The sequence below is a fragment of the Trichoderma reesei genome (genome assembly GCF_000167675.1).
Source record: "Trichoderma reesei QM6a unplaced genomic scaffold TRIREscaffold_20, whole genome shotgun sequence".
Lineage (NCBI taxonomy): Eukaryota > Fungi > Ascomycota > Sordariomycetes > Hypocreales > Hypocreaceae > Trichoderma > Trichoderma reesei.
In genome coordinates this window covers 330,742-350,874 of record NW_006711167.1, presented here as the reverse complement: position 1 = coordinate 350,874, position 20,133 = coordinate 330,742, and the positions used below count along the sequence as shown (strand labels likewise).

General features: G+C 55.0%; 8 protein-coding genes across 8 annotated transcripts; 4 read left to right on the top strand and 4 right to left on the bottom strand.

Moving 5' to 3' along the window:
• Positions 1-1,082: 1,082 nt before the first annotated feature.
• On the top strand, positions 1,083-3,965 carry TRIREDRAFT_110452 (uncharacterized protein; the record flags this gene model as incomplete). Its single annotated transcript, XM_006968018.1, has 6 exons — positions 1,083-1,653; positions 1,726-2,032; positions 2,101-2,963; positions 3,102-3,416; positions 3,525-3,700; positions 3,960-3,965. The coding sequence occupies 6 exons, from the start codon at positions 1,083-1,085 to the stop codon at positions 3,963-3,965; spliced, it is 2,238 nt and encodes a 745-aa protein (XP_006968080.1).
• Positions 3,966-4,366: 401 nt separating this feature from the next.
• TRIREDRAFT_67147 (uncharacterized protein) lies at positions 4,367-5,700 on the bottom strand (the record flags this gene model as incomplete). Its single annotated transcript, XM_006967951.1, has 3 exons — positions 4,367-4,917; positions 4,978-5,513; positions 5,570-5,700. The coding sequence occupies 3 exons, from the start codon at positions 5,698-5,700 to the stop codon at positions 4,367-4,369; spliced, it is 1,218 nt and encodes a 405-aa protein (XP_006968013.1).
• Positions 5,701-8,768: 3,068 nt separating this feature from the next.
• Positions 8,769-10,148, top strand: TRIREDRAFT_66935 (uncharacterized protein; the record flags this gene model as incomplete). Its single annotated transcript, XM_006968017.1, has 1 exon — positions 8,769-10,148. One exon carries the CDS (start codon positions 8,769-8,771, stop codon positions 10,146-10,148), a length of 1,380 nt encoding a protein of 459 aa, XP_006968079.1.
• Positions 10,149-10,797: 649 nt separating this feature from the next.
• On the top strand, positions 10,798-12,061 carry TRIREDRAFT_67030 (uncharacterized protein; the record flags this gene model as incomplete). The annotated part of the gene is made up of 4 exons (XM_006968016.1): positions 10,798-10,947; positions 11,047-11,682; positions 11,742-11,932; positions 11,986-12,061. 4 exons carry the CDS (start codon positions 10,798-10,800, stop codon positions 12,059-12,061), a joined length of 1,053 nt encoding a protein of 350 aa, XP_006968078.1.
• A 124-nt stretch (positions 12,062-12,185) lies between these two features.
• On the bottom strand, positions 12,186-13,436 carry TRIREDRAFT_80748 (upstream activation factor subunit; the record flags this gene model as incomplete). The annotated part of the gene is made up of 1 exon (XM_006967950.1): positions 12,186-13,436. The coding sequence occupies one exon, from the start codon at positions 13,434-13,436 to the stop codon at positions 12,186-12,188; it is 1,251 nt and encodes a 416-aa protein (XP_006968012.1).
• A 396-nt stretch (positions 13,437-13,832) lies between these two features.
• TRIREDRAFT_110444 (uncharacterized protein) lies at positions 13,833-15,824 on the top strand (the record flags this gene model as incomplete). The annotated part of the gene is made up of 1 exon (XM_006968015.1): positions 13,833-15,824. One exon carries the CDS (start codon positions 13,833-13,835, stop codon positions 15,822-15,824), a length of 1,992 nt encoding a protein of 663 aa, XP_006968077.1.
• A 358-nt stretch (positions 15,825-16,182) lies between these two features.
• TRIREDRAFT_110443 (uncharacterized protein) lies at positions 16,183-17,244 on the bottom strand (the record flags this gene model as incomplete). Its single annotated transcript, XM_006967949.1, has 3 exons — positions 16,183-16,407; positions 16,439-16,803; positions 16,878-17,244. 3 exons carry the CDS (start codon positions 17,242-17,244, stop codon positions 16,183-16,185), a joined length of 957 nt encoding a protein of 318 aa, XP_006968011.1.
• A 673-nt stretch (positions 17,245-17,917) lies between these two features.
• On the bottom strand, positions 17,918-18,816 carry TRIREDRAFT_67079 (uncharacterized protein; the record flags this gene model as incomplete). Its single annotated transcript, XM_006967948.1, has 3 exons — positions 17,918-18,509; positions 18,614-18,699; positions 18,745-18,816. The coding sequence occupies 3 exons, from the start codon at positions 18,814-18,816 to the stop codon at positions 17,918-17,920; spliced, it is 750 nt and encodes a 249-aa protein (XP_006968010.1).
• Between the last annotated feature and the right edge of the window lie 1,317 nt (positions 18,817-20,133).

Below are 20,133 nucleotides of genomic sequence, written 5' to 3'. Positions count from 1 at the left end.
ATCAGGGCTGAGATTGAGGCTGTGCCTCGTGGTTTGAACAAGGGCTGAGGAGCAGAAGAAGTGCACCCCGCATTGATCAAGCCAAAGGTGTAGTCTACAATACAACATTGCTACAAGAAGCCTGACCAAGCAAACTCCTAGGTTGTCTCCATCTATCATGGTTACCCACAACCTTGCCTCACTCTCCATCCCTCGCTCTCTGGCATGTTTAGAATTGTCCACTCTGCGCCCTATCAGCTTTGCCGTCTTTAATTCTTCCGTCTAATATCCGGAGACGAGACGGGACGTCAAGACAGTCGGTAGTCCCATGAGCGATTATTATGTATGGACAACAAGGACTCAGGATCGCAAGGATGCATAACATAGCCACAACTCGATGCAGCTTTGTGGTGAAGCCTCAGAACCTCCCTGGTCATGGTGTGAGCACCACTCAGTTGGCCGCAGTCCATCCTGAGCCTTCACTGGTCTAATGGCTTCAAAGAGGAGGCGAAACAACAAGTATTCTGATGATCAATATGTACCCTCTATTATCATACCGTCTTATAACACACAATCCGTGCAATGCCTTGGATGCAAATCTGACTTGAAGAGTGCCTGGGCAGGAACAAGTACAGCTACGAATAACCGTAGCATGGCCGACACTTTACAGGTAGCATCGCCTCGTGATTTGTAAGAGTATCGCCTTCCATGGCGCTAGCAACTAAGTACAGCTACATGCATGAGCTGCGCCTCTGACGTCGACAAGCACAGGTCAATCACATCCGACTTCCCCCCATTTTGCCTCAATTGCAGCTCAGCGCCTTTCACCCACATCTGTTGACCGACCGCGGCTTGGCGCTGGATCCTTTGCTTTCCCCCAGCCTTGTTGGCACTCTGAAGGCATCACGCGCCCTGCTCTCGGGATTCGCCCCATCTAGAACGCCGTGTAGCGAGGCTGACCAGCCAGTTCATGCTGTTTGCCATCGTTGGCTTATAAGAGAAAGACTGTGCCGCCTGTGATCTCCACAGCAAACATCAAGCATCGTCAGCGTCGATATTGGATTCCATCATCATCAAGAACCTGATGATTGCAATTTCCCGTCATGACGCAAGAATCCTCCACGACCGAGCCGCCTAATGGCGAAGCGCCGCCAAACTACCTTGCAGCAACGTCAACAGCTGCAGACGCCGCCGCAGACCTGCCCAGTGACATCGACCTCACCTCCTCCTATGCAAGCCTCTCCCTCTCACCCACTTACACAGTCGGCGGCCCCGACGTCGACACCTGCCTCGCCCACCTCAAGTTCCTCCACGCCATCGACAACCTCAAGGAAGAAGTGGGATACTCCGACGGCCTCTTTGGCATCTGGGACAGCCGCGCCGGATGGGACCTGGAGATCCTGCACGGCGCGGCTCTGCCCCCGGGAGTCAAGCTGGACAGGATGAGTAAGGATGAAAAGACGAAGCTTGCTCTGAGTCGCCTCCGCGAGAAGCGATGGGCTCTCTATCTTGCACGGGCAGTGGATCGATATGAGGCGTGGTGGAGTGCCATGACCAAGGACAAGGTCATGTTGACTGAAGTGGACATGATGAAGCCGAGGAACTCTAAATATGATTTGTTTCCTACTCATGGCACGCCATTGAGTTGGAGCAGAGACTCGCTTCCACCCCTAGGTTCGTCAATCTAAGCATCATAAGACCTGTATGTTAAGAGTTTGATACTGACATGACACTAAACACTTCCAGATGTCCTCATGGTCATGCATGCCCACATGCTGAACCCAAGAGCCTTCCTTGAAGACACCATAAGATGCAACATGAGCGAATACTGGACCGCTGGCATGCCATGGCATGCTGTTAACGAGGGCATCGCCTCTGACTTCTCCGAAGATGCGAGTGAGCTGGCCAAGAGTGCCTGGACCTCGTTGACAGGACGCAGCTGGTCCAATGCCTTGGATCCCATGACCAAGTTCCTCAATTGCCCGTGGTGCAAAGAGGGCATGCAAGTCCCCTGGACGACTTGCGGAACGGAGGAACATGCAAACAACTCTGCGTACGAATAACCCTACCCAGCCCTCCTATGAGCTTCTGATGCTAACGCTCCGCTATGTATGTATATAGATCGATTGGCACCATCGGCAGCGGCTATGGCGACGGCAACTTTTCCCATCAATGCCCATCCTGCAACAGGACCGTCAACAAGGAACTCCTGTCCCTCCACAAGTTCATCCAAGACACGGTCCTCCTGCTCGGCAAAGGCGTCCCCATGCCCGGCACCGTCCTCGACATCCAGTCCGGCGAGCCGCAGCTCGTCCCCGAGCCAGCCATCATGCCCAACTACACGCGCACGTTCCCCAACCGCATGATCCAGCTCGAGCTCCGCATCAAGGTCCTGAACCTCATCAACCCTTCATCAAGAAGCGCAGCAGAGTCCCCCTCCATGGCCGACGTACGAGACCTCATCGAAAAGACGACGCGCAACGACCAGGCTGTCCGCCGCATCGACGGCTCCAGAGCCCGCGCAGGCCTGCAATCCGTCCGCCGCGACGCCAAAATCACCACCCGCAAGATGATGAGCCGCTACTGGGAGAACTTCTCGCCCTTTGCCCTCGACCTGTGCGGCGCCGTCATGCGCCAGGGCGTCTTCATCGACAAGATGGTCAAGCTGGACTGGCTGCACAGCCCCTCGGCTAGGGCCACCATGGAGCGGCTCATCACAAAGTACCATCGCTTCATCCGCATCATGAAAAAGTACCCCCTGAAGATTGCCGTTCCTACGCTCGACGTTGATCTCGCTTGGCATACGCACCAGCTGAGTCCAAAGGACTACTACGAGTACACGGTGACCAAGACGGGCAAGTTCATCGACCACGACGACAAGATTGAAGAGAGCCAGCTCAGCGAGTCATTCGAATGGACCACAAAGACGTATCAAGAGCTCTACAAGGAGGTCTACAGCGAATGCACCTGCTGGTACTGCGAAAGTAAGCCCCTTCCTCCCCCCCTTTCAAAATCTCATCCATTCATCATCCACCATCTCTCTTCCTCATCCATCCCCTCCCCCTCCATCCCTTGCCCACAGAACACAACAAAGGTACATGTAACTAAAGAAAACCACACAGCCATCCGCGAATCCCAAGGCTCCCGCCTCGGCAAACTCCTCAACGTCTCCTCCAGCCAAAAGCTCGCAGACACCTTCCACGACTCGGGCACCGCCAGGCTCTGCCCGCCCGACAACTCGGCCCACATCTCGGCGCACAACTCGGTCAAGACGCTCGAGACGCCCGAGCGCGCCCGCATCACGGCCTACCTGCGCGCCCGGCAGAACCGCCGCCTCGACGACGCCTACGAGAGGGCCGCCCGGCGCGCCCAGAAAAAGGGCCGGACCCTGCCGCCTAGGGATCAGTACTATGATCACTGGGGTTACTCTTACTACAGTGCGTCTGAACCACATACATTCCCCCCCCTCCCCCTTTTATTCTTCTTCTTTGATATCTCTCGTGTGTAGTCTTTCCGAATACTGACCTCTTACCAATCAATTCAAGTGTACGGCCCGTTCATGTATCCCGTCTACTTCGCCCCGGGCATGTACTACGGCTGGGACCCCTGCTACATCGCCGCCGGAGACGGCGCGTGGGCAAACTGCGCCGCGGGGACTTGTGGCAACGGCAACATTGCCGCTGGCGGCTGCGGAGGCCCGGGCGGATGTTCCGTCGGAGCAGTAAGTCTAAACTACACAAGCATCTCTCTTATGTCTATTCTCCTGGTCACATGGCTAACGGGGGGTTTCTTCTTCAACCCAGGCTGGTGCAGCATGTGCTTCGGGGGCAGGAGGAGCCTGCGGAGGGGGTGGAGGAGGTGGATGTGCAGGCGGAGGAGGAGGAGGTTGTGGTGGTGGTGGAGGGGGAGGAGGTTGTGGAGGGGGAGGTGGATGCTAGACGCTCTTCCTATAAATGTTTCGTATATCCATGTGTATCGAGATCTGAGCGTTTGATGAGCGATATTGATTTTGAATTTGGACCTTGGATGGAAATTCTTTCCATCGGAACTTGGATTGTGAGGGACGATAATCACTCGGCGAGCCAGAGTTCCATAAGGGTTGCATGAAGTCCTGAGAGTAGAAGACTGACGATACACTATCGCTTATATCGGTCTATGTCTGTGTATTGAAGTCATCTAACCTTGGTATAATGTCTGCTGCTGGGTGCTGTGGGCGCCGTTCTTATGCTCGTGATATCCGTAAACTCCGTTTCATCTTGTAACACATCCATCGAAATGAAAACATGTCCCAACCTTGAAATAAAAACCATCAACAGCCGTACATGGGCCAGCCGTAAGAAGATCGCTAAGAATGCGATGTAGAATCAGAATCGAAGAAAAGGGAAGATTAGCTTGCTTTCTGGGAAATGCCCTTTGCCAAAGAACGTTCCACGGGTGTTGGTGGGTCGTCCTTGACGAGGTGTTCGACATCCGGGACAATTTCGCCTTCGCTAACAATGGGAAAAGGGGTAAGAACGTGGCTAATGTCTCCCCACCACTGCTCGCCAAAGCGTCGGTACCATTCGACCGTCATCTGCAGGCCCTCTTGAAACGTAGTCTTTTGCTCCCAGCCCAGTTTCCGCAGCTTTGAGCCGTCCACGGCGTATCTGCAGTCGTTGAAGGGGCGGTCGTGGGTGTACTTGACCCAGTTGCGGAATTGTTCGGGAGTATCGTGACCAATTTCCATGGCGGAAAGGATCTTGCCGCAAAGCTCGAGGTTGGAGATTTCGTCGGTCGAGCCAACATTGTACACATGGCCGGTCTGGCCCTTGTGAAGAATCGTGTCAAAGGCATCCGCGGCATCGGCAGCATAGAGATATCTCCGTGTGGGGCTGCCATCGCCGTGAAGAACCACAGGCCGACCGCGGTTCAGCAGGCAGATGAATTTAGGTATAATTTCTGGAGAAATGGGTAAGCCAAAACTGAGCATACATCAGTTATGGTTGGGGAATGACTCACTCTCGGGATATTGGTGGGGTCCATAGACGTTGTTGCTGCGTACAATAATGGTGGGTAGCTTGAAGCTCTTGTGGTATGAGTGCACCATCATCTCGGCGGCCGCCTTGCTTGCGGCGTAGGGATTAGTTGGAGCCAGAATGCTCGACTCCTGCAGCTCGCCCTCGCCGTGGCCAACCTCGCCATACACCTCGTCTGTTGAGACATGAATGAATCTCGTGATGCGAGCCTTCTTGGCGCTTTCCAACAGGACGTGAGTGCCGTAGACGTTTGCGTGGGTGAAGCTGTACGAATTGCCAAAGCTCAGATCTACATGTGACTGGGCGGCAAAGTGCATGACGGTGTCGATGTGATATCGCTCCATACAGTCGAGGACCTCGGAGGGATTGGTCAAGTCACCATGGTAAAAGGTAAAGTTGCGCTTGTCGTTGAGCGCCCTGGTGTTGTTGAGCGAGGAGCAGTAGTCGAGCTTGTCAAACGACACAATGTTGTAAGCGTGGGGGTACGTGAGCGTGAGATGGCGAACGACCCAGGAAGCGCTTGTGGTGACCAGAGTTAGCACATGCCTGCAGCGAGTGAGGCAGCTGGAACCTACATGAAGCCCGCGCCGCCGGTAATCATGATGTTGCGGACATCTGGGCGAGGCTCAAACTGCGTGGTGCCCGTGAGGACCGGCGCCTGCTGCCAGACGTCGGGCTCCTGGCAGTAGCCGCGGTGGCCGTTCATGGTGCCTTATTACCGTCATGCATCAGTTACCCGGCTTGGACACGGAACGAGCAAATGGGAGCGGGCTGGGGAGCTCCGCCAGATCGGGGCGCAATGCATACCGTTGGACAAGGCGGCCTTGACCGTGGGTCTCCAGCAGGGCTGGTAGAGGGAGGCGGCCATGAAGGGATCAGGACTTCTCGCAGATTCCATGGCGGCGTGGCTGTGGCCGCGGCCGCGACCTGGGCTCGGCGACGGGTTTCGGCTGAAGGCGTGGCGCTGGAAGGGCGAGGCCTGGGCGTCCGACGAGCGCGAGGACGGCGACGAGGAGCGGTAGGAGGAGGTGGTTGAGGCAGGGTACGAAGCCGCCGGAGACGAGGATGGCGACGACATTGGCGGTCGGGCGGAGAGGGAGGAGCAGTGGGAGAAGCAGCGGGAGAGGAGGCGGGAGAGGAAGAGGCTCGGGTGCGATGCCGTGATGGTCCGTTTCATGTCCCGGAGTGCGGTTTCCTTGGCCTTGATGGACGGTGAAAGAGACGGTCAGGATGCGTTTAAATGCGCCGGATGCGACAAACGATTCTGAATGTTCCTGCTAATCCTGTCACAAGTCCAGCAGCGAGCGACTCTCAGGCGGGCAGGCACAGCACAGGGCGGGTGGTCGTATCCAGGTTATATTGCGCAAGGCGCAGAAAAGGTCGCTCGTCACGCCAGGTGCCAGGTTTTTGTTCCGTGAGCCGCGTCGACGGTACCGGCTGCTAACGCTCGCCTTGAAATTGGCTGACACAAGCTCGGCGCTTCTCGCGACTGCGGGAGCTGGAGATCCTGGGCTAGGTAAGTCAACAGACTCGGGTTGGTGTGCCTTATTCCTGGCTTCTGTCGCAGTCTGTCAGGTTCGGATCGGAATCGCATCTGCGCTCGCAGGCGGCGGCAGCAGCAGCAGCACGGCGCAGGGCAGAGACAGAGACAGAGACAGCGATTGTTGTGATGGCGCTTCCGCACGGGCTTCGTTCCATCTGTCTGCTGTCTGGTCGCCTCGACTGATGCTGATGCTGGTGCTGATGCTGATGCTGATGCTGATGCTGATGAGGGCGGGACTGACTGAAACAAAACGACGCTCGTCTCTTCTTCTCCAGGTCTTTCGCGAATCCACTCGGAGCAGACGATCGCTCCAGCCATGCTCGTGATTGCCTTGGCTTTTTGATTGCGATGTGGAGGGGAACGTCTCACCCGCGCCTTGACCGCAACAGGGCTAGCGCTGCGCTGTTTCTCCTGGCTTGCACAGGCGTCGAGTCGGGACAAATACTCGCAAAGTACCGAGGGGCGCCCTGTGCAGCGCAGAATTGCACACATGCTCGGACAACCCCGCAGGTACTCCTTGGGTAGCCTCGTGCTGCAATTGCCCCCCTCGACGTTGCAGTTGTCCCCACAAGGCAAAATTGTCGGCACCCAGCACTAACTCGGAGTGACGGTTCCATCCGGACTGTGCCTGGGCGGTACCAGCCCGTACGTCATGCCCGCGACAGGTACCAAAGCATAATAATCCGGGCAGATTGGCAGATTGGGACAATCATCAAAACGGCCTAGTGCTGCTACGCTTTAATTACACGCAGCTGCTCTCAATCTTGCTTCATATATCAGCAATCAACCTGACGCTTCACCTTCCAGGCCCCGTTGCCTGCAGTCCTGCTGTATGTAGACCTTGTCCAACGGATTCTGCTGGGCAAAGTTGTCGATAGTAATTGTACAACGTTGGCACTGTGGCCTCGAGGATCGACAGGAGTCACGCCAGAATCATCCTTCATCACAGGCCATCCGTTTGCCCTCTCATTTCTTTAAACATGTAAATGGCGCTCCATCTCGTCCACCTCATCCCGAGCCTTTGGACCATTATTACCCGCCGCCATATTCTGTTCTGCTTGTTATGCTTACATGTGACGCCCACAATGGGTCGCGTTTGAGCGATTAGGGCTACCGATTACGGGTGCCGGGGGTCTCTGGCCGAGATCGTAATTGGGCCGCGTATCGTGGCCATGCCCTTCGTATAACCAACCTGGTCAAGTCACAGCCTCTGTACGACCAGGTCCTTGAAACGGGAGATCTGTCAGGGTATTGAAGCGTACACAGAAAAGGGCTACGCTGAGAGAGGAAAGAATACGGAACGGAACGAGCAGCCCTTCAACATCAGTCAGCTGGCCATTGATGCTGACAAGACAGCTTCGAGTTCACTGAGCTTCTGTTGAGAGAGCCGCAGCGTGAAGAGGAGAGAGCCCACCAAGCAGGGTCGCTCGAGGTCCTTTCATCATCACGATCGAGCTACTACGCGTCGAAATCACAATGACGCCGCGGATCGCCTCGTCTCTGCCGCGTCAAGCAAATAGTCGCCATAGAGCTGCATTTCAGCCGCTGCCGTTGACGCCATCAAAACGCCAAACCAATCGCCGCTGCAGTTCCCCAGATGCTCGGATGCCATCGCCAGGGGGCATCTGTTTGCTCATTGGTGAGCATGGTCCTGCAGCCGGGTGGTGATGGTCTCGGAGTACTCCGTGGGCTGGTCTCTGCTTCTCAATGAAAGACATGCAGCTCTGGGTACTGGCAATCGGACACGGCATGAGTTATCCTCCCACTCTCAAGCAATATTAGTCTATAAACAGCCGCCTTGATCCCTTGCATGAGGATGCCATGGACATGACAGCCTTGAACAGTAGGTTGATCGGGCAGATTCATCACCATGACTGCAGCCAAGTACGTCCGTCGTACGACAAACGCCTGCATTCATTCGATAGCTCGTGGCATATACAGTTGCGATGTGCATATTGATAGACGCTGGCAATGCAAGGGAGAGGCATATGGCGCAGGAGAATGACGACGAGATGTCTGAAAATGCATGCAACTTATTGCCAGCTGAAAGAGGAGGCCATGGTTCTTACATCACTCTGCCTGGTAGACTTAGTCGGATTGTTCCCAGGAGCAGACATCCGCCCTATAAGTACCAGAACAAAGCTCGTGTTATCCGTTGCCATTCATCATCTCAACATCATTCGCAGCATTCAGAAAGAGTAGACCAGTCTCAGCAATCACCATCAACCATCATGGCATCCCTCGTTCCCCTCCCAACCAGACGTCAAAAGCCTCACCGTGTCGGTGGCTGGCTGCCCAAGGATCCCCAGCTCCTGATCGGATGGCTGCGCGACCTAGTCACTGAAGTCAAAAAGACCAAGTCTATTGCTCCAGTAGGCTCATTCTTCTTGAGCGGCCCAGTCCAGCAACTCAAAGAGCTCATTGAGAGCACCGCCGAACTGCGAATGCTGGCTCAGGGCATGTTTGACGAAGTTCCCGACAAGGCTCCCTACAATGAGGACCCTGTCGGGAACAAGCAGCTCAACTCTTACCACGAGATGCTTGAAATGTTTGACTATGTCATGCATCACAAGGCGCCGTCCTGGAAGAAGCTCGAGTACGACGTTGGCTTGATCGGCTTCCCCTTCAACGCAATCTTGGACTGGCCAATGGCCACGGCCTCTGGATACGCCTTCTTCCTCAAGCCCGAGGTCAATGCCAAGCTCAAGGTGATTCTCGACACCTGGAAGACCGAGGTCCTCATGACCGAGAAGTCGCAATACGTCATCACCACCGCTCCTGATGGCTGGCTCAGCGAAGACTCTCTGGTGCACATTGAAAACGACACCAACGTCACGGATCAGGAGTTGACGTTCCAGCAAATCTTCCAGTGTGATCCGCAAGGAGACCCCGAGCACTGGGGCTTCAAGTCCTGGGATGACTTCTTCGTCCGCAAGTTCAAGAACATCGACCAGATTCGCCCAGTCGCTTTCCCAATGCAGTCAGAGTGGGTGGCCAACTCGTGCGAGTCCAAGCCGTTTGCCCTGCAGTCAAACGTCCGCGAGTTTGATTCGTTCTGGCTCAAAGGTCAAGCGTATTCGGTCAACGAGATGCTTCATAAGCATGAGTACGCTGAGCAGTTTGTAGGCGGCACCGTCTATCAAGCGTTTCTGAGCGCCACCTCATACCACCGCTGGAACTCGCCTGTATCTGGCAAAGTCGTCCACACAGAGGTCGTTGACGGAACCTACTTCTCAGAGCCCACAATCACTGGCTTCACTTCTCCTGAGGGCCCCGATCCGGCTGCTCCTGATCGAGCCCAGGGCTACATCAGCCACATCGCCACGCGGGCCATCTTCTTCATCGAGGCCCCGCAGCCGATTGGCCTCATGGCAGCCATCTACATCGGCATGGCTGACGTTTCGTCGTGCGAGATCTTGGAAAAGTATCAGGCCAAGAACCTGCCTGCAGACGTTGAGAAGGGCGAGGAGATTGGCTTGTTCCACCATGGCGGCTCTACCCACTGCCTGCTCTTCCGCCAGGGCGTCAATCTGGCGTTTGTGGCGGGAGCTATTCCTGGGAACCGGACGAAGAACCTGCCGATTCGAGGTCCTCTGGCAGTTGCGTACTGATGACACTTGAGGATATATGTTGGCTTTGGCGAAGGATGGAATGTGGGCCATTTCCCTCAATGTTTAGTGACGAGAAATATACTTGCGACTGCAAGAAATACAATCATTACCTCATGAAACAAGATACTCTCTCGAATGTCCCCTTCAGCTGTCGTATGTGATGGTTTGCTATGAATTGGTAGATCTGTTTCCCTGAGCTCGTTGGCGAAGGCGTGCACGGGTCGGATACTATTTATAGGCACATCCCAAGTCGTCAGTTGGAAGTTGCAAATGCCATCTTGCTTCAGTCATATGCAGTCACAACAGGCGTAGCGAATCATGGCCTCTCCGCCGCCTTATTGACTGCTGTATCTTCTGTGGCAAGGGATAGATGAGTGATTCCTCAGGTAGAAAACGATGAAGTCAGTGCCGGTACATGATGGTCGAAAAGGGCGGTCAAGTTGTTGGCTCTTTCCACCTTTTGCTGTTCAAGCTGAACCTGCCGCACGATCTCGTATCCGCTTTGGACAATTCCCAAGTCTGCAATTGTGACCTCTTGCTGCCATCAATTAGAGGTACTGCTAACTTGACTCTCTTCTCATGCATCCTCCCCTACCGTTACAAGAGAACAACAGCAGACCGACAAAAGCCCACGGCTCAACCATAGCAAATGCATGATCCCGAGAAGAATGCAGGCAAAGAAGCGACCAGAGATGCCTCCCCTGGTCTCCTTGCCTCCTCTGACGGAGCCGCAGAGCCAAAACCTGCTTCCCATCCGCTTCAGGTCATCTCATGGATGGTGGTGAATACCCTGGCAACGGTTGGAATAGCAAGTTCCTCCCGTCCCTGAAACAACACCTCGCTGCCGTCATAGGGGCATGTGTACCTATGCATGTCTTCTAACAACTGATGTTTGCAGGTCTTCACCAACAAGGCCATCTTCTCGGAGCCAATGTGGAAGCAGTCTCAGCTGACATTTGCCTCTATTCATTTCCTGACGACGTGGTTCATACTCTTTCTCCTATCTCGATCTCCCGTTGGGGTCTTCGTGCCTCGCCGTGCTCCCACGCTGCATCTGATTCCCCTGGCTACAGCAATGTGCTTCAACGTCATTCTTCCAAATCTGTCCCTGGCCTACTCGACAGTTACTTTCTACCAGATAGCACGAATAATGCTGACACCGACGGTCGCCATCATGAATCTTGTTCTCTACGACCAAGGCCTCCCCAGGGGAGCTGTCCTCGCGCTGATACCCACCTGCCTTGGAGTTGGCATGGTCACCTACTACGACTCGATTCCCGTGGGAGACGACGCAACCAAGACAACCTCTCTATTGGGCATCATATTTGCCTTTACAGGCGTATTCGCGTCGTCCCTATACACGGTCGGCATTGCAGGCTATCATCGAAAGCTTAACATGAACAGCATGCAGCTCCTTTTTCTTCAGGCGCCAATGGCTTGCTTTTTGCTGCTCTTCTTCATTCCGTTTATTGATAAGCTCCCCACCCTGGGCCATGTGCCCATCAGGTTGAATAAGGGAATACTCATCATTATGGTGCGCCTCTCGCCTTGTCTACTTTCGATGTGTGGTTATATCGGCTAACGGTGTACCAGTCCACGCTATTTGCTTCGCTCGTCAACATCTCTCAATTTTACATCGTAGCACAGACTGGCCCGGTTTCAAGCACAGTTGTTGGACACATCAAGACCTGCATCATCGTGGGCCTTGGCTGGGCTATCTCAGGGCGTCCGATTGGCGACAAGTCCGCGCTTGGCGTTGTGATTGCGGTAGCAGGCATTACTTCGTGAGTCAACGGAGATCACACACGAGAAGAATGGCAGGCTGATGCAAGCGCAGATACTCAAGCAAAATGTTGAAGCATAAGAGAATGAAGGCAAACGGAGCTGGAGTCATGGCTGCGGGTAAGAATTGAATGGGTACTACCAAATGTAGGGAAAGTCGGCAAAAGTTATGACGACGTAAAGCATACATGTATGAACTAGCAGGTCCATGGAAGAACCAAGATCTCTAACATTGCTCGATGGGGATAAGCCAAATTACAAATTGAAACGCTTTCTATCCTTCTCCATCTTGGACTTCCACTCCCACTGAATAGCATCCTCGCCCTCGCTCCCGGCCCGTCCAACGCCCTTATCAACCCGCCTCAGCTTGAGCGTAAACCGCGGACCCAACTCTTGCAAACCTGCTCGGATATTCTCGACGCCCTGGAGCGCTTTGCCCTCGGCATCGACGACGCTCTTCTCTGTCGGGCGCTTATCGCGGAAGGCGTATCGGAAGCGTCTTACGAAGATGTAATCTCGCTGGTTATGCAGGGCAACGACCTGCCGTCCCTCAAACTCGGGTCGCGGAGGGAACATTGTCTGGAAGAGCTTCGCCGTCAAGAGACCCAGCGGCGTCTTGAAGTTGTTGAGCAGCAGCTCCGGATAGTGGTTTGTCGGGTTGCCGTGGCCGGGGAGCTTCTTGCCCTCGATCCAGTTGGATATTGAGAAGTGAAAGGTCGGGCCCTTGGGGAGGTGCACGATGGAGAGCCCCGTGGGCTTCTTCTGGTCCTCCTTGACGAGGACGACGGCGGTGTAGTCCCTGCTTGCGGAGAACTTGCAGATGTCGCGGAGGGAGTACTTGTAGCCGTAGCGGTGGGAGGAGCGGGGGATGTAGTTTGCGTTGGGGAAGAGCGTGCAGATGAGCTGGGCCTCGTCGTGGATGGTCGAGTTGAGGGATGTGGTGACGAGGATCTTTGGTTCGGGCGGAGGCTCGTCGGTGAAGAGCGAGGGGAACTTGAGGGCGAGCGAGGTGGGCGTGAGGTCGAGGTTGGTGCTCGTCGTCGAGGGCGCGATGCTGGGCACTCTCTGGGCTCGCTTCTCGCGCTGTCGCTCTAGCCTTGCTTCCTTGGCCTCTTCGTCTTCCTCGTCAGAGTCCAGCATGCTGTCGTTGTCGTCGTCGTCGTCATCATCGTCCTGATCCATCTTCTCTGCCGCCTCTACTGCCGCCCGCTCCTCCGCCTCGGCCTGCTCGATGCGCCTCCTCTTCAACTGCTCCAGGTCCACCACCGCTCCGAGGCTATCGTCGTCGACATCGTCCCAGACTCGCTTGTGCTCCAGTGTACGGGGCACATTCTTCGCCAGACGGGCCGCCTTGAGCTCGGGGTTCTTGTTCTCTTCTCTTCGGCGGCGGTGTCGCTCCTCGTGTCGCTCTTTGTTGCTCGCTTTCTTGTGGGCGACGAACAATTGCTTGCGCTTTTGCTTGTTGGCGACTTTGAGCGCCTGGACGGGCGGTTTTGTGAAGCCCATTGTGAAGAGCGCCCTTTTGCTTGTTGAGCGTCGGTCGTTGAAGTTGGTGGGAAAATGGCTGGTTGGAGGATTCAGAAGCCCATGGCAGTAATTGTCGGAAAATTTTGGCGGTAGGGAACTTTTTTTACTAGATGCACGCCTAGCTGATTAGATACGGATAAGATAGAGCGCTCAACAACTAATTCAATTGGATAAATTGAATGAAAACTGGGACCTAGCTGTCTTATCTCTACTACGGCCGTCGATGTATCAACGAAATTATCGACTGAAAAAAAGTTTTGGATCTGCCATCGTCTGCACTTGAAGCTCGCGACTGTATCGTGGACACAATCATCCTCCCGCCTGCTTCGCCTCGCCACGGTCGAATCGATACAATTCGGCCATCGAACCGCAACGATGACAACCAACGGCACCAAGAGGAGAAAGTTGGCGCACGACGCCTCAGACGACGAGGCGCAATCGCGCAAAGCCCAAAAGGACTTCTTCAAGTCGGCCGCCAGCTGGGATCTCGAGGAAGACTACGAGTCCCGTCGCCGCAAGAGCAAGAAGGCCAACAAGGAGAGCACCAAGCTGCCCATCAAGACCGCCGATGGCCGATTGGAGATTCTGCGTGAGCTAGAGAAGGAGGAGGACCTGGTCTCTGTGGAGAGCGATACGGAATGGCTAGAGGGTCGGGAGGACGATGCCGAGTCAGAAGACGATGAGGAGGAGGGGGGGGAGGTACAAGAGGAGGCGCCCACCGTCTCCGAGGCTCAGCAGATTCGAGAGGCGCAGGAGGAGCTGGCGAAGCTGGCACTGGCCTTGAACGAGAACCCGGAAGAGCACATTGGCTCGCTCAAGTCTCTGGCGGCGTTTGGCGAGTCCAAGATCCCAGCCATTCGGATGCTGGCCCTCATGACGCAAATGTCAGTGTACAAGGACATCATCCCCGGATACCGCATACGTCCCCAGACGGAAGACGGCCCGGCCGAAAAGGTGTCCAAGGAAGTCCGCACAATGCGCCAGTTCGAACAGGCGCTGGTGTCGGGCTACCAGAACTACGTCAAGGAGCTGGCCAGGTGCGCCAAGGAAGAGTCAGCTCCGGTCAAGGGAGGGCAGAGCGTCGCCGGCATTGCCGTGACATGCGCCTGCACCCTGATAGCGGCCGTGCCGCACTTCAACTTCCGGTCCGATCTGCTGAGGACCCTGGTGAACAAGCTGAGCCGGAAGAGGATCGACAGCAACGGGACCAAGTGTCTCCAGGCGCTGGAGACGCTGTTCCGCGAGGACGAGGACGGCAAGCCCACGCTGGAGGCCGTTTCCCTGCTCTCCAAGATGATGAAAGCGCGGGACTACGAAGTAGACGAAAGCGTCCTCAACCTCTTCCTCAGCCTCCGCCTCCTCTCCGAGTTCGCCGGCAAAGCCTCACAAGACACCGTCGAGCGCCCCGAGGCCAACAAGATGCAGAAGAAGAAGCGCGAGTTCCGCACCAAGCGCCAGCGCAAGGCCATCAAGGAGCAAAAGTCCCTCGAGAAGGACATGGCCGCCGCCGACGCCCTGGTCGACCATGAGGAGCGCGACAGGATGCAGTCGGAGACGCTCAAGCTCGTCTTCGCCACCTACTTCCGCATCCTCAAGATGCGCGCGCCGCGGCTCATGGGCGCCGTGCTCGAGGGGCTGGCCAAGTACGCCCACCTCATCAACCAGGACTTCTTCGGCGACCTGCTCGAGGCGCTCAAGGACCTCATCCGGCACAGCGACGACGACGCCGCCGCGGACCTCGCCGCCGACCACGAGGACGACGACAGCGTCTCCGTGCGCAACCTCACCCGCGAGGCCCTCCTCTGCACCGTCACCGCCTTCGCCCTCCTCGAGGGCCAGGACGCGCACAACTCCCGCAACACGCTCCACCTCGACCTCACCTTCTTCACCACCCACCTCTTCACCTCCCTCCTCACCCTCGCCGTCCACCCGGACCTCGAGCTGACCAAGCCCAACCGCTCCTCCGCCTCGTCCGCGTCCAGGATCAACGTCCAGACCACCACCGTCCTGCTCATCCGCTCCCTCATCGCCATCCTCCTCCCGCCCTGGAACATCCGCTCCGTCCCGCCCCTCAGGCTCGCCGCCTTCACCAAGCAGCTCATGACCGCCGCCCTGCAGCTGCCCGACAAGTCCTGCCAGGCCGCCCTCGGCCTGCTCAACGACATCGCCGCCACCCACGGCAAGAAGATTGCCAGCCTGTGGAACACCGAGGAGCGCAAGGGCGACGGCAGGCATAACCCCCTGAGCGACACTGTCGAGGGCAGCAATCCGTTCGCTGCGACGGTGTGGGAGGGCGAGCTACTGAAGAAGCACTTTTCGCCAAAGGTGCGAGAAGGGGTCAAGTTGTTAGAGAAGAGTTTGCCTTGAAGGTCTCATAATGAAAGCTGGAAATAGAAAAATAAGTAGATGGCAGGAGAGCGCTTGGTTTAGATTGGAGCAACTGGATAAGGCATCGGGTTAATATACCTGCGTTATAGTACCAAAAAAGGGAAGTCAGGTTTTCAAGTCCTCAAATTTGTCATGCCTACTACGTTGGAATCACTTGGGAACTATCAGCCTCGTTGCCACTATCCCAACAACACTGGTCAACCCTTGGCGAATAGATATTCTTGATCAACACAGGCTAGATGTTTCTGCAGCAGGTCAAAATCTTGGCGCCATCCCTTATACCATCGAAATGAGATTGCCGGTGAAAGCGCCGCCGCGCAGCTGCCCGTCCTTCCCATCATGCCCACATCGAGCCTGACAATCCCTTGGTCTGCTGGGCGGCAGCGATCTTCGACTCTCTGTTGACACCGTCAGACTGTGACAAAGCTCCATTGTTGGCTGGCACAAAGACCGCCGCAACAGGGGAGAGTTTGCGCGAGTGCGAGCCTCGAGTCTGGGTTCCCTGCTTGTCGTTTGTTCGAGTAGGATTGCTAGCATCGTTGGTCTTGTCATCACCGTTGCCCTGCACTATATTCCAACACAAATTAGCTTACAATAAACCAAGACCCTCGATGGCTCAAAGTCTTGCCTTTTCCATTTTGCTCTTGACTAAAGTTTGCGTAGGACACATGCTTGTCTGCCTGAGCATCGGTAGCTGTCGCGCCTGGGCCATTAAGATCCATGGCCTTGGGTAAGATCTCAGTCAGGGTCTCAATTTCTTGACCCAGCGTTGGCTTCTTTGCTGCGATGGCAAAGAAGGTCTCGAGGATGTTTCCAGGGGCGGTTCCCCCGGCGACCTGAGGGTAAGCTGATGTAAAATGGGTGTGATCCGCCACACCAGTGTTGCCAAAGTCCGATTGAAAGCCAGTATAGAGTGTCTGGCCGGTCATGGGGACCTGAGTTGGCTGGGCTTGTGCTGCTGCGGAAACATTAGTATCTCCCTGGACCCAACCCCACGATTCGCCAGGAGCAGAGGAGTCGTCGTCCACGTACCTCGGGGTCGCATACCAGCTTGTTTGATAAAGTCCAAGCCCGCGTTCCCAATCACGCTGACCTTGCCTGCCCTTCCAGTCGAAAAGGATGTCGTGGAAGCATACATTCTCTGGCTTGGGGGCGGCACCGAGCTGATGGGAGGGCCAGCACTCTGCCAGTACTGCTGCGGAGCAAACTGAGCATGGTGACCATGATGACCATGATGCTGATGATGCTGAGGCGGATATGGCTCCCACTGTTCGTAGCGAGGTTGTTGACTACCGCCGCCGCCGGTGCTCTTCTTCTTCTTTGGGTCTTTGACCTTTGAGAAGGCCTGAGCCAGCTCTCTGGCCGCCGCCAGCTTCTCCGGGTCTTGGAAGCCACTCATTTTCCAAACAGAGCCAGCCTATGGTCACAACGCTGTTTGGAGAGATGGTGGAGATGAGGAACTGAACCAGGCAGAGAGATTTCTCTACAGATAGGAGGAAGACGTAGTCGGCGAGGCTGACAATCTACTAAGGTAGGTGGTGGGAATGTGAGAGGAATGTGAAAGAGAGTGAATGAACCTGAGGGACAAGGAGGAAGGTGAGAAAAGGTGAATTGGTGCAAGGCAGGAGGAGCGATGGCAGCTGCCTCCAGAGGGAAGAGATGAGACGACAGCTGCTTTTCCTGAGCACGTGAGATGGAATGACAGTGCAGGACTTGTTTTCAATGCCAAGGTGTCTACCTTACGATCTTCTTCATTTGCTCTGCGAGATACAAGTTGCCTTGCAGATGGTCATGAATCCAGCCATGACTGCTTTCATTTCTGCTCTCGTCTTGCACACGAGTATCAACATCGAGAGGCTCTTCATATCCGAGATGGACGTCGTACATGGTTTCATTTGCACATTGAATATGATGTCTGGTAGAGAAGCTGCTATGCTACCTATAATGCTCCAGTTACGCTTCCTTGTGATAATGTATATCGCTCCACAATATACCTCTCGCCGCTATGCTATTATATTGTAGATCCAACTATGGAATGGTGTCTTGATGACTTTGGCATCGGTCAGAGAAATCTACTCCTTCTCTGATTTCACGCGTTTGGTTCCAATTGTTGTTTCCACGGACCCGATCCGAGTTGGCTTGTACGTTGCACAAGCCGCCTCGTCAAGCCACGGCGACTCAACTGGGCTCACCGTGTTTTGGACAAGAGCAAACAGGGCGTCTGCCCCCGGCGCATGTGCCGAAATAGCCACCGACGAGACTCTCGGTATGCCAAGGACGCTGCCAAGCCTCTCAGAACACGGCTTGGAGAAGCCGACGAGCCGTATCTTCTCCTTGTCCGGCAGATATCGGGACGCAGCCGCGACCATCTGCGGGAAGTGGTGGTTGAAGGCCGGTGACTGGCTGCCCCTGGCGACAAAAATCATGGAATAACGCTTGTCGGAGTGAGCCGTCCCGTCGGATGGCTGCGTGAGCGACCCGAGCTTCTCCGTAATGGAGTTGAAGCCGACGTCCACGCTGGCGCTGAGCTCTGGGACTGGCGGAGGCTGTATCTTAACGGAGCCTGAGGGTTCATCCAGCTGCATCTTGGTCTTCTTCTCTCGCCTGGCGGCTCTCTTTCCTTTGGAAGGTTTGATGTGCAGTCTGCGGTGCTGCCCAATAGGGCTCAGGAGGCTTTGGTATCATCTGTTAGCACAATGACTTGTCTCGAGCTGCGACGAGATTGATGGCACAGAAGAAAATGTGTTTTGTTGGAAGCGAGAGCGAACAGGGGGGGATACGCATACTGGCAGAGAAGTTCCAGGATGGAGTCTTGATCATCTAGTGAGATTACAGGCCTGCAGAAATCAGCCATCTAGTCACGCATAGGTACGCTGAATCTGCCCGCTGAGGACCGGACGCACCACGACGAGGTAGAGAAGGGCGTGTCGAGATGGTGGACAAGCCGTTTTTTCGACGAGGGCGCTGCCATGGTTGGTAATTGACGCGCTCCAAGCAGGTTACTGAGTTAGACGATACCGCTATGAGATTGCGGTTGCGATCCTGAATTGAGAGTTCCAAATAATAGGGGTGAAAGGAGTTTGACGATAAAAATGATGCTGAGACAGCTCTAGGGAAGGTAAGGTAGGTAGTAGTAGTACCTGAATCTTGCAGATGACGCCCGGCTCGAAATTCTCACTGAGCGAGGCTAGTCGGTACGTACCTCTTCCTTACTGCCTCCAAGGTCTCTCGGCGAACCTCCTCCGAGCACCACGCCTGCGAATACAACCAAAGATGTTTGATTTCCCACACAAAAACAAACGCCGTGGCATTGAAAGGACTTTTCTTGGAGCTAGGTGATTCCTTGACGTCTGATCTCAAAGGTCACTGATGTACAGAGGTACATACCTATGATGCCGTTCGACACACGTCCATACCTAGGTACCTAGTAGTACCTGCTTAGTAAGTCAGCATGTTGGGCAAGCCTTGCGGAATTATTACTAGTTCGGTTTTACACAGGCTCACTTCACTTGATTGCTGGCTCCAGTTTTGCTGTCAAAAACATGCCCGTGCTGAGTGCATCGGAGGGTACAAAGTAAGACGTACCGTGTACTTTCGTACAGCAGCTGCTGCAGGGCTGCGCCAACGGGGGAAATACAACATGATGCTTGCAAAGACACGGACAAGGCAGATTCTTATCTTGTTTTGATCACAAAAGTTGTTCAATTGGTTTGCACACTGCCTGGATGAAATGTCGGCCATGGCCGCAGTACGTCCAGATAGAGGTACTAGTAGTACTACCTGTAGGGAGCTCGCAATGAACTTAATGTGCTGCATCCGCTAGCGGTGCCCCGAACTCACACATGGAAGCACTTTTCAGCGTTTCTCAGTGTCCTAATTTGGAGAATTGATAAATGTAAGAAATCGAAAAATCAAAGGGAAAATAAATGACAGATTAAAAGCGCACAAGGGGCTTGACGAGTATGGTTGACGTGCAAAAATCAGTACTAGGCGTACAAACTGTAGGTTCTCATGTCCCTGGGAAGAAGCACAATTCGCCTGGGAAACTCCACAAACGCACCAAGTAGGTACCCAGTACCTTGAGTGATTGGTGGCTCTCTGGTAGTTTCTGCTCTGGCTGGGAAAAGGAACAGATACCTAAAGCCCACGACTCCTTGGCACTTCATCTTTCTCCCTTCATCCTCTGGTCCTTCACTGCAGCAGGAATAGCTTCACTTCACCCGCCTGATCCTTGCTCTTGTTGGCTTCACCGTCACTGGAGAACCCGATCCAGATCTCGGGACGCAGG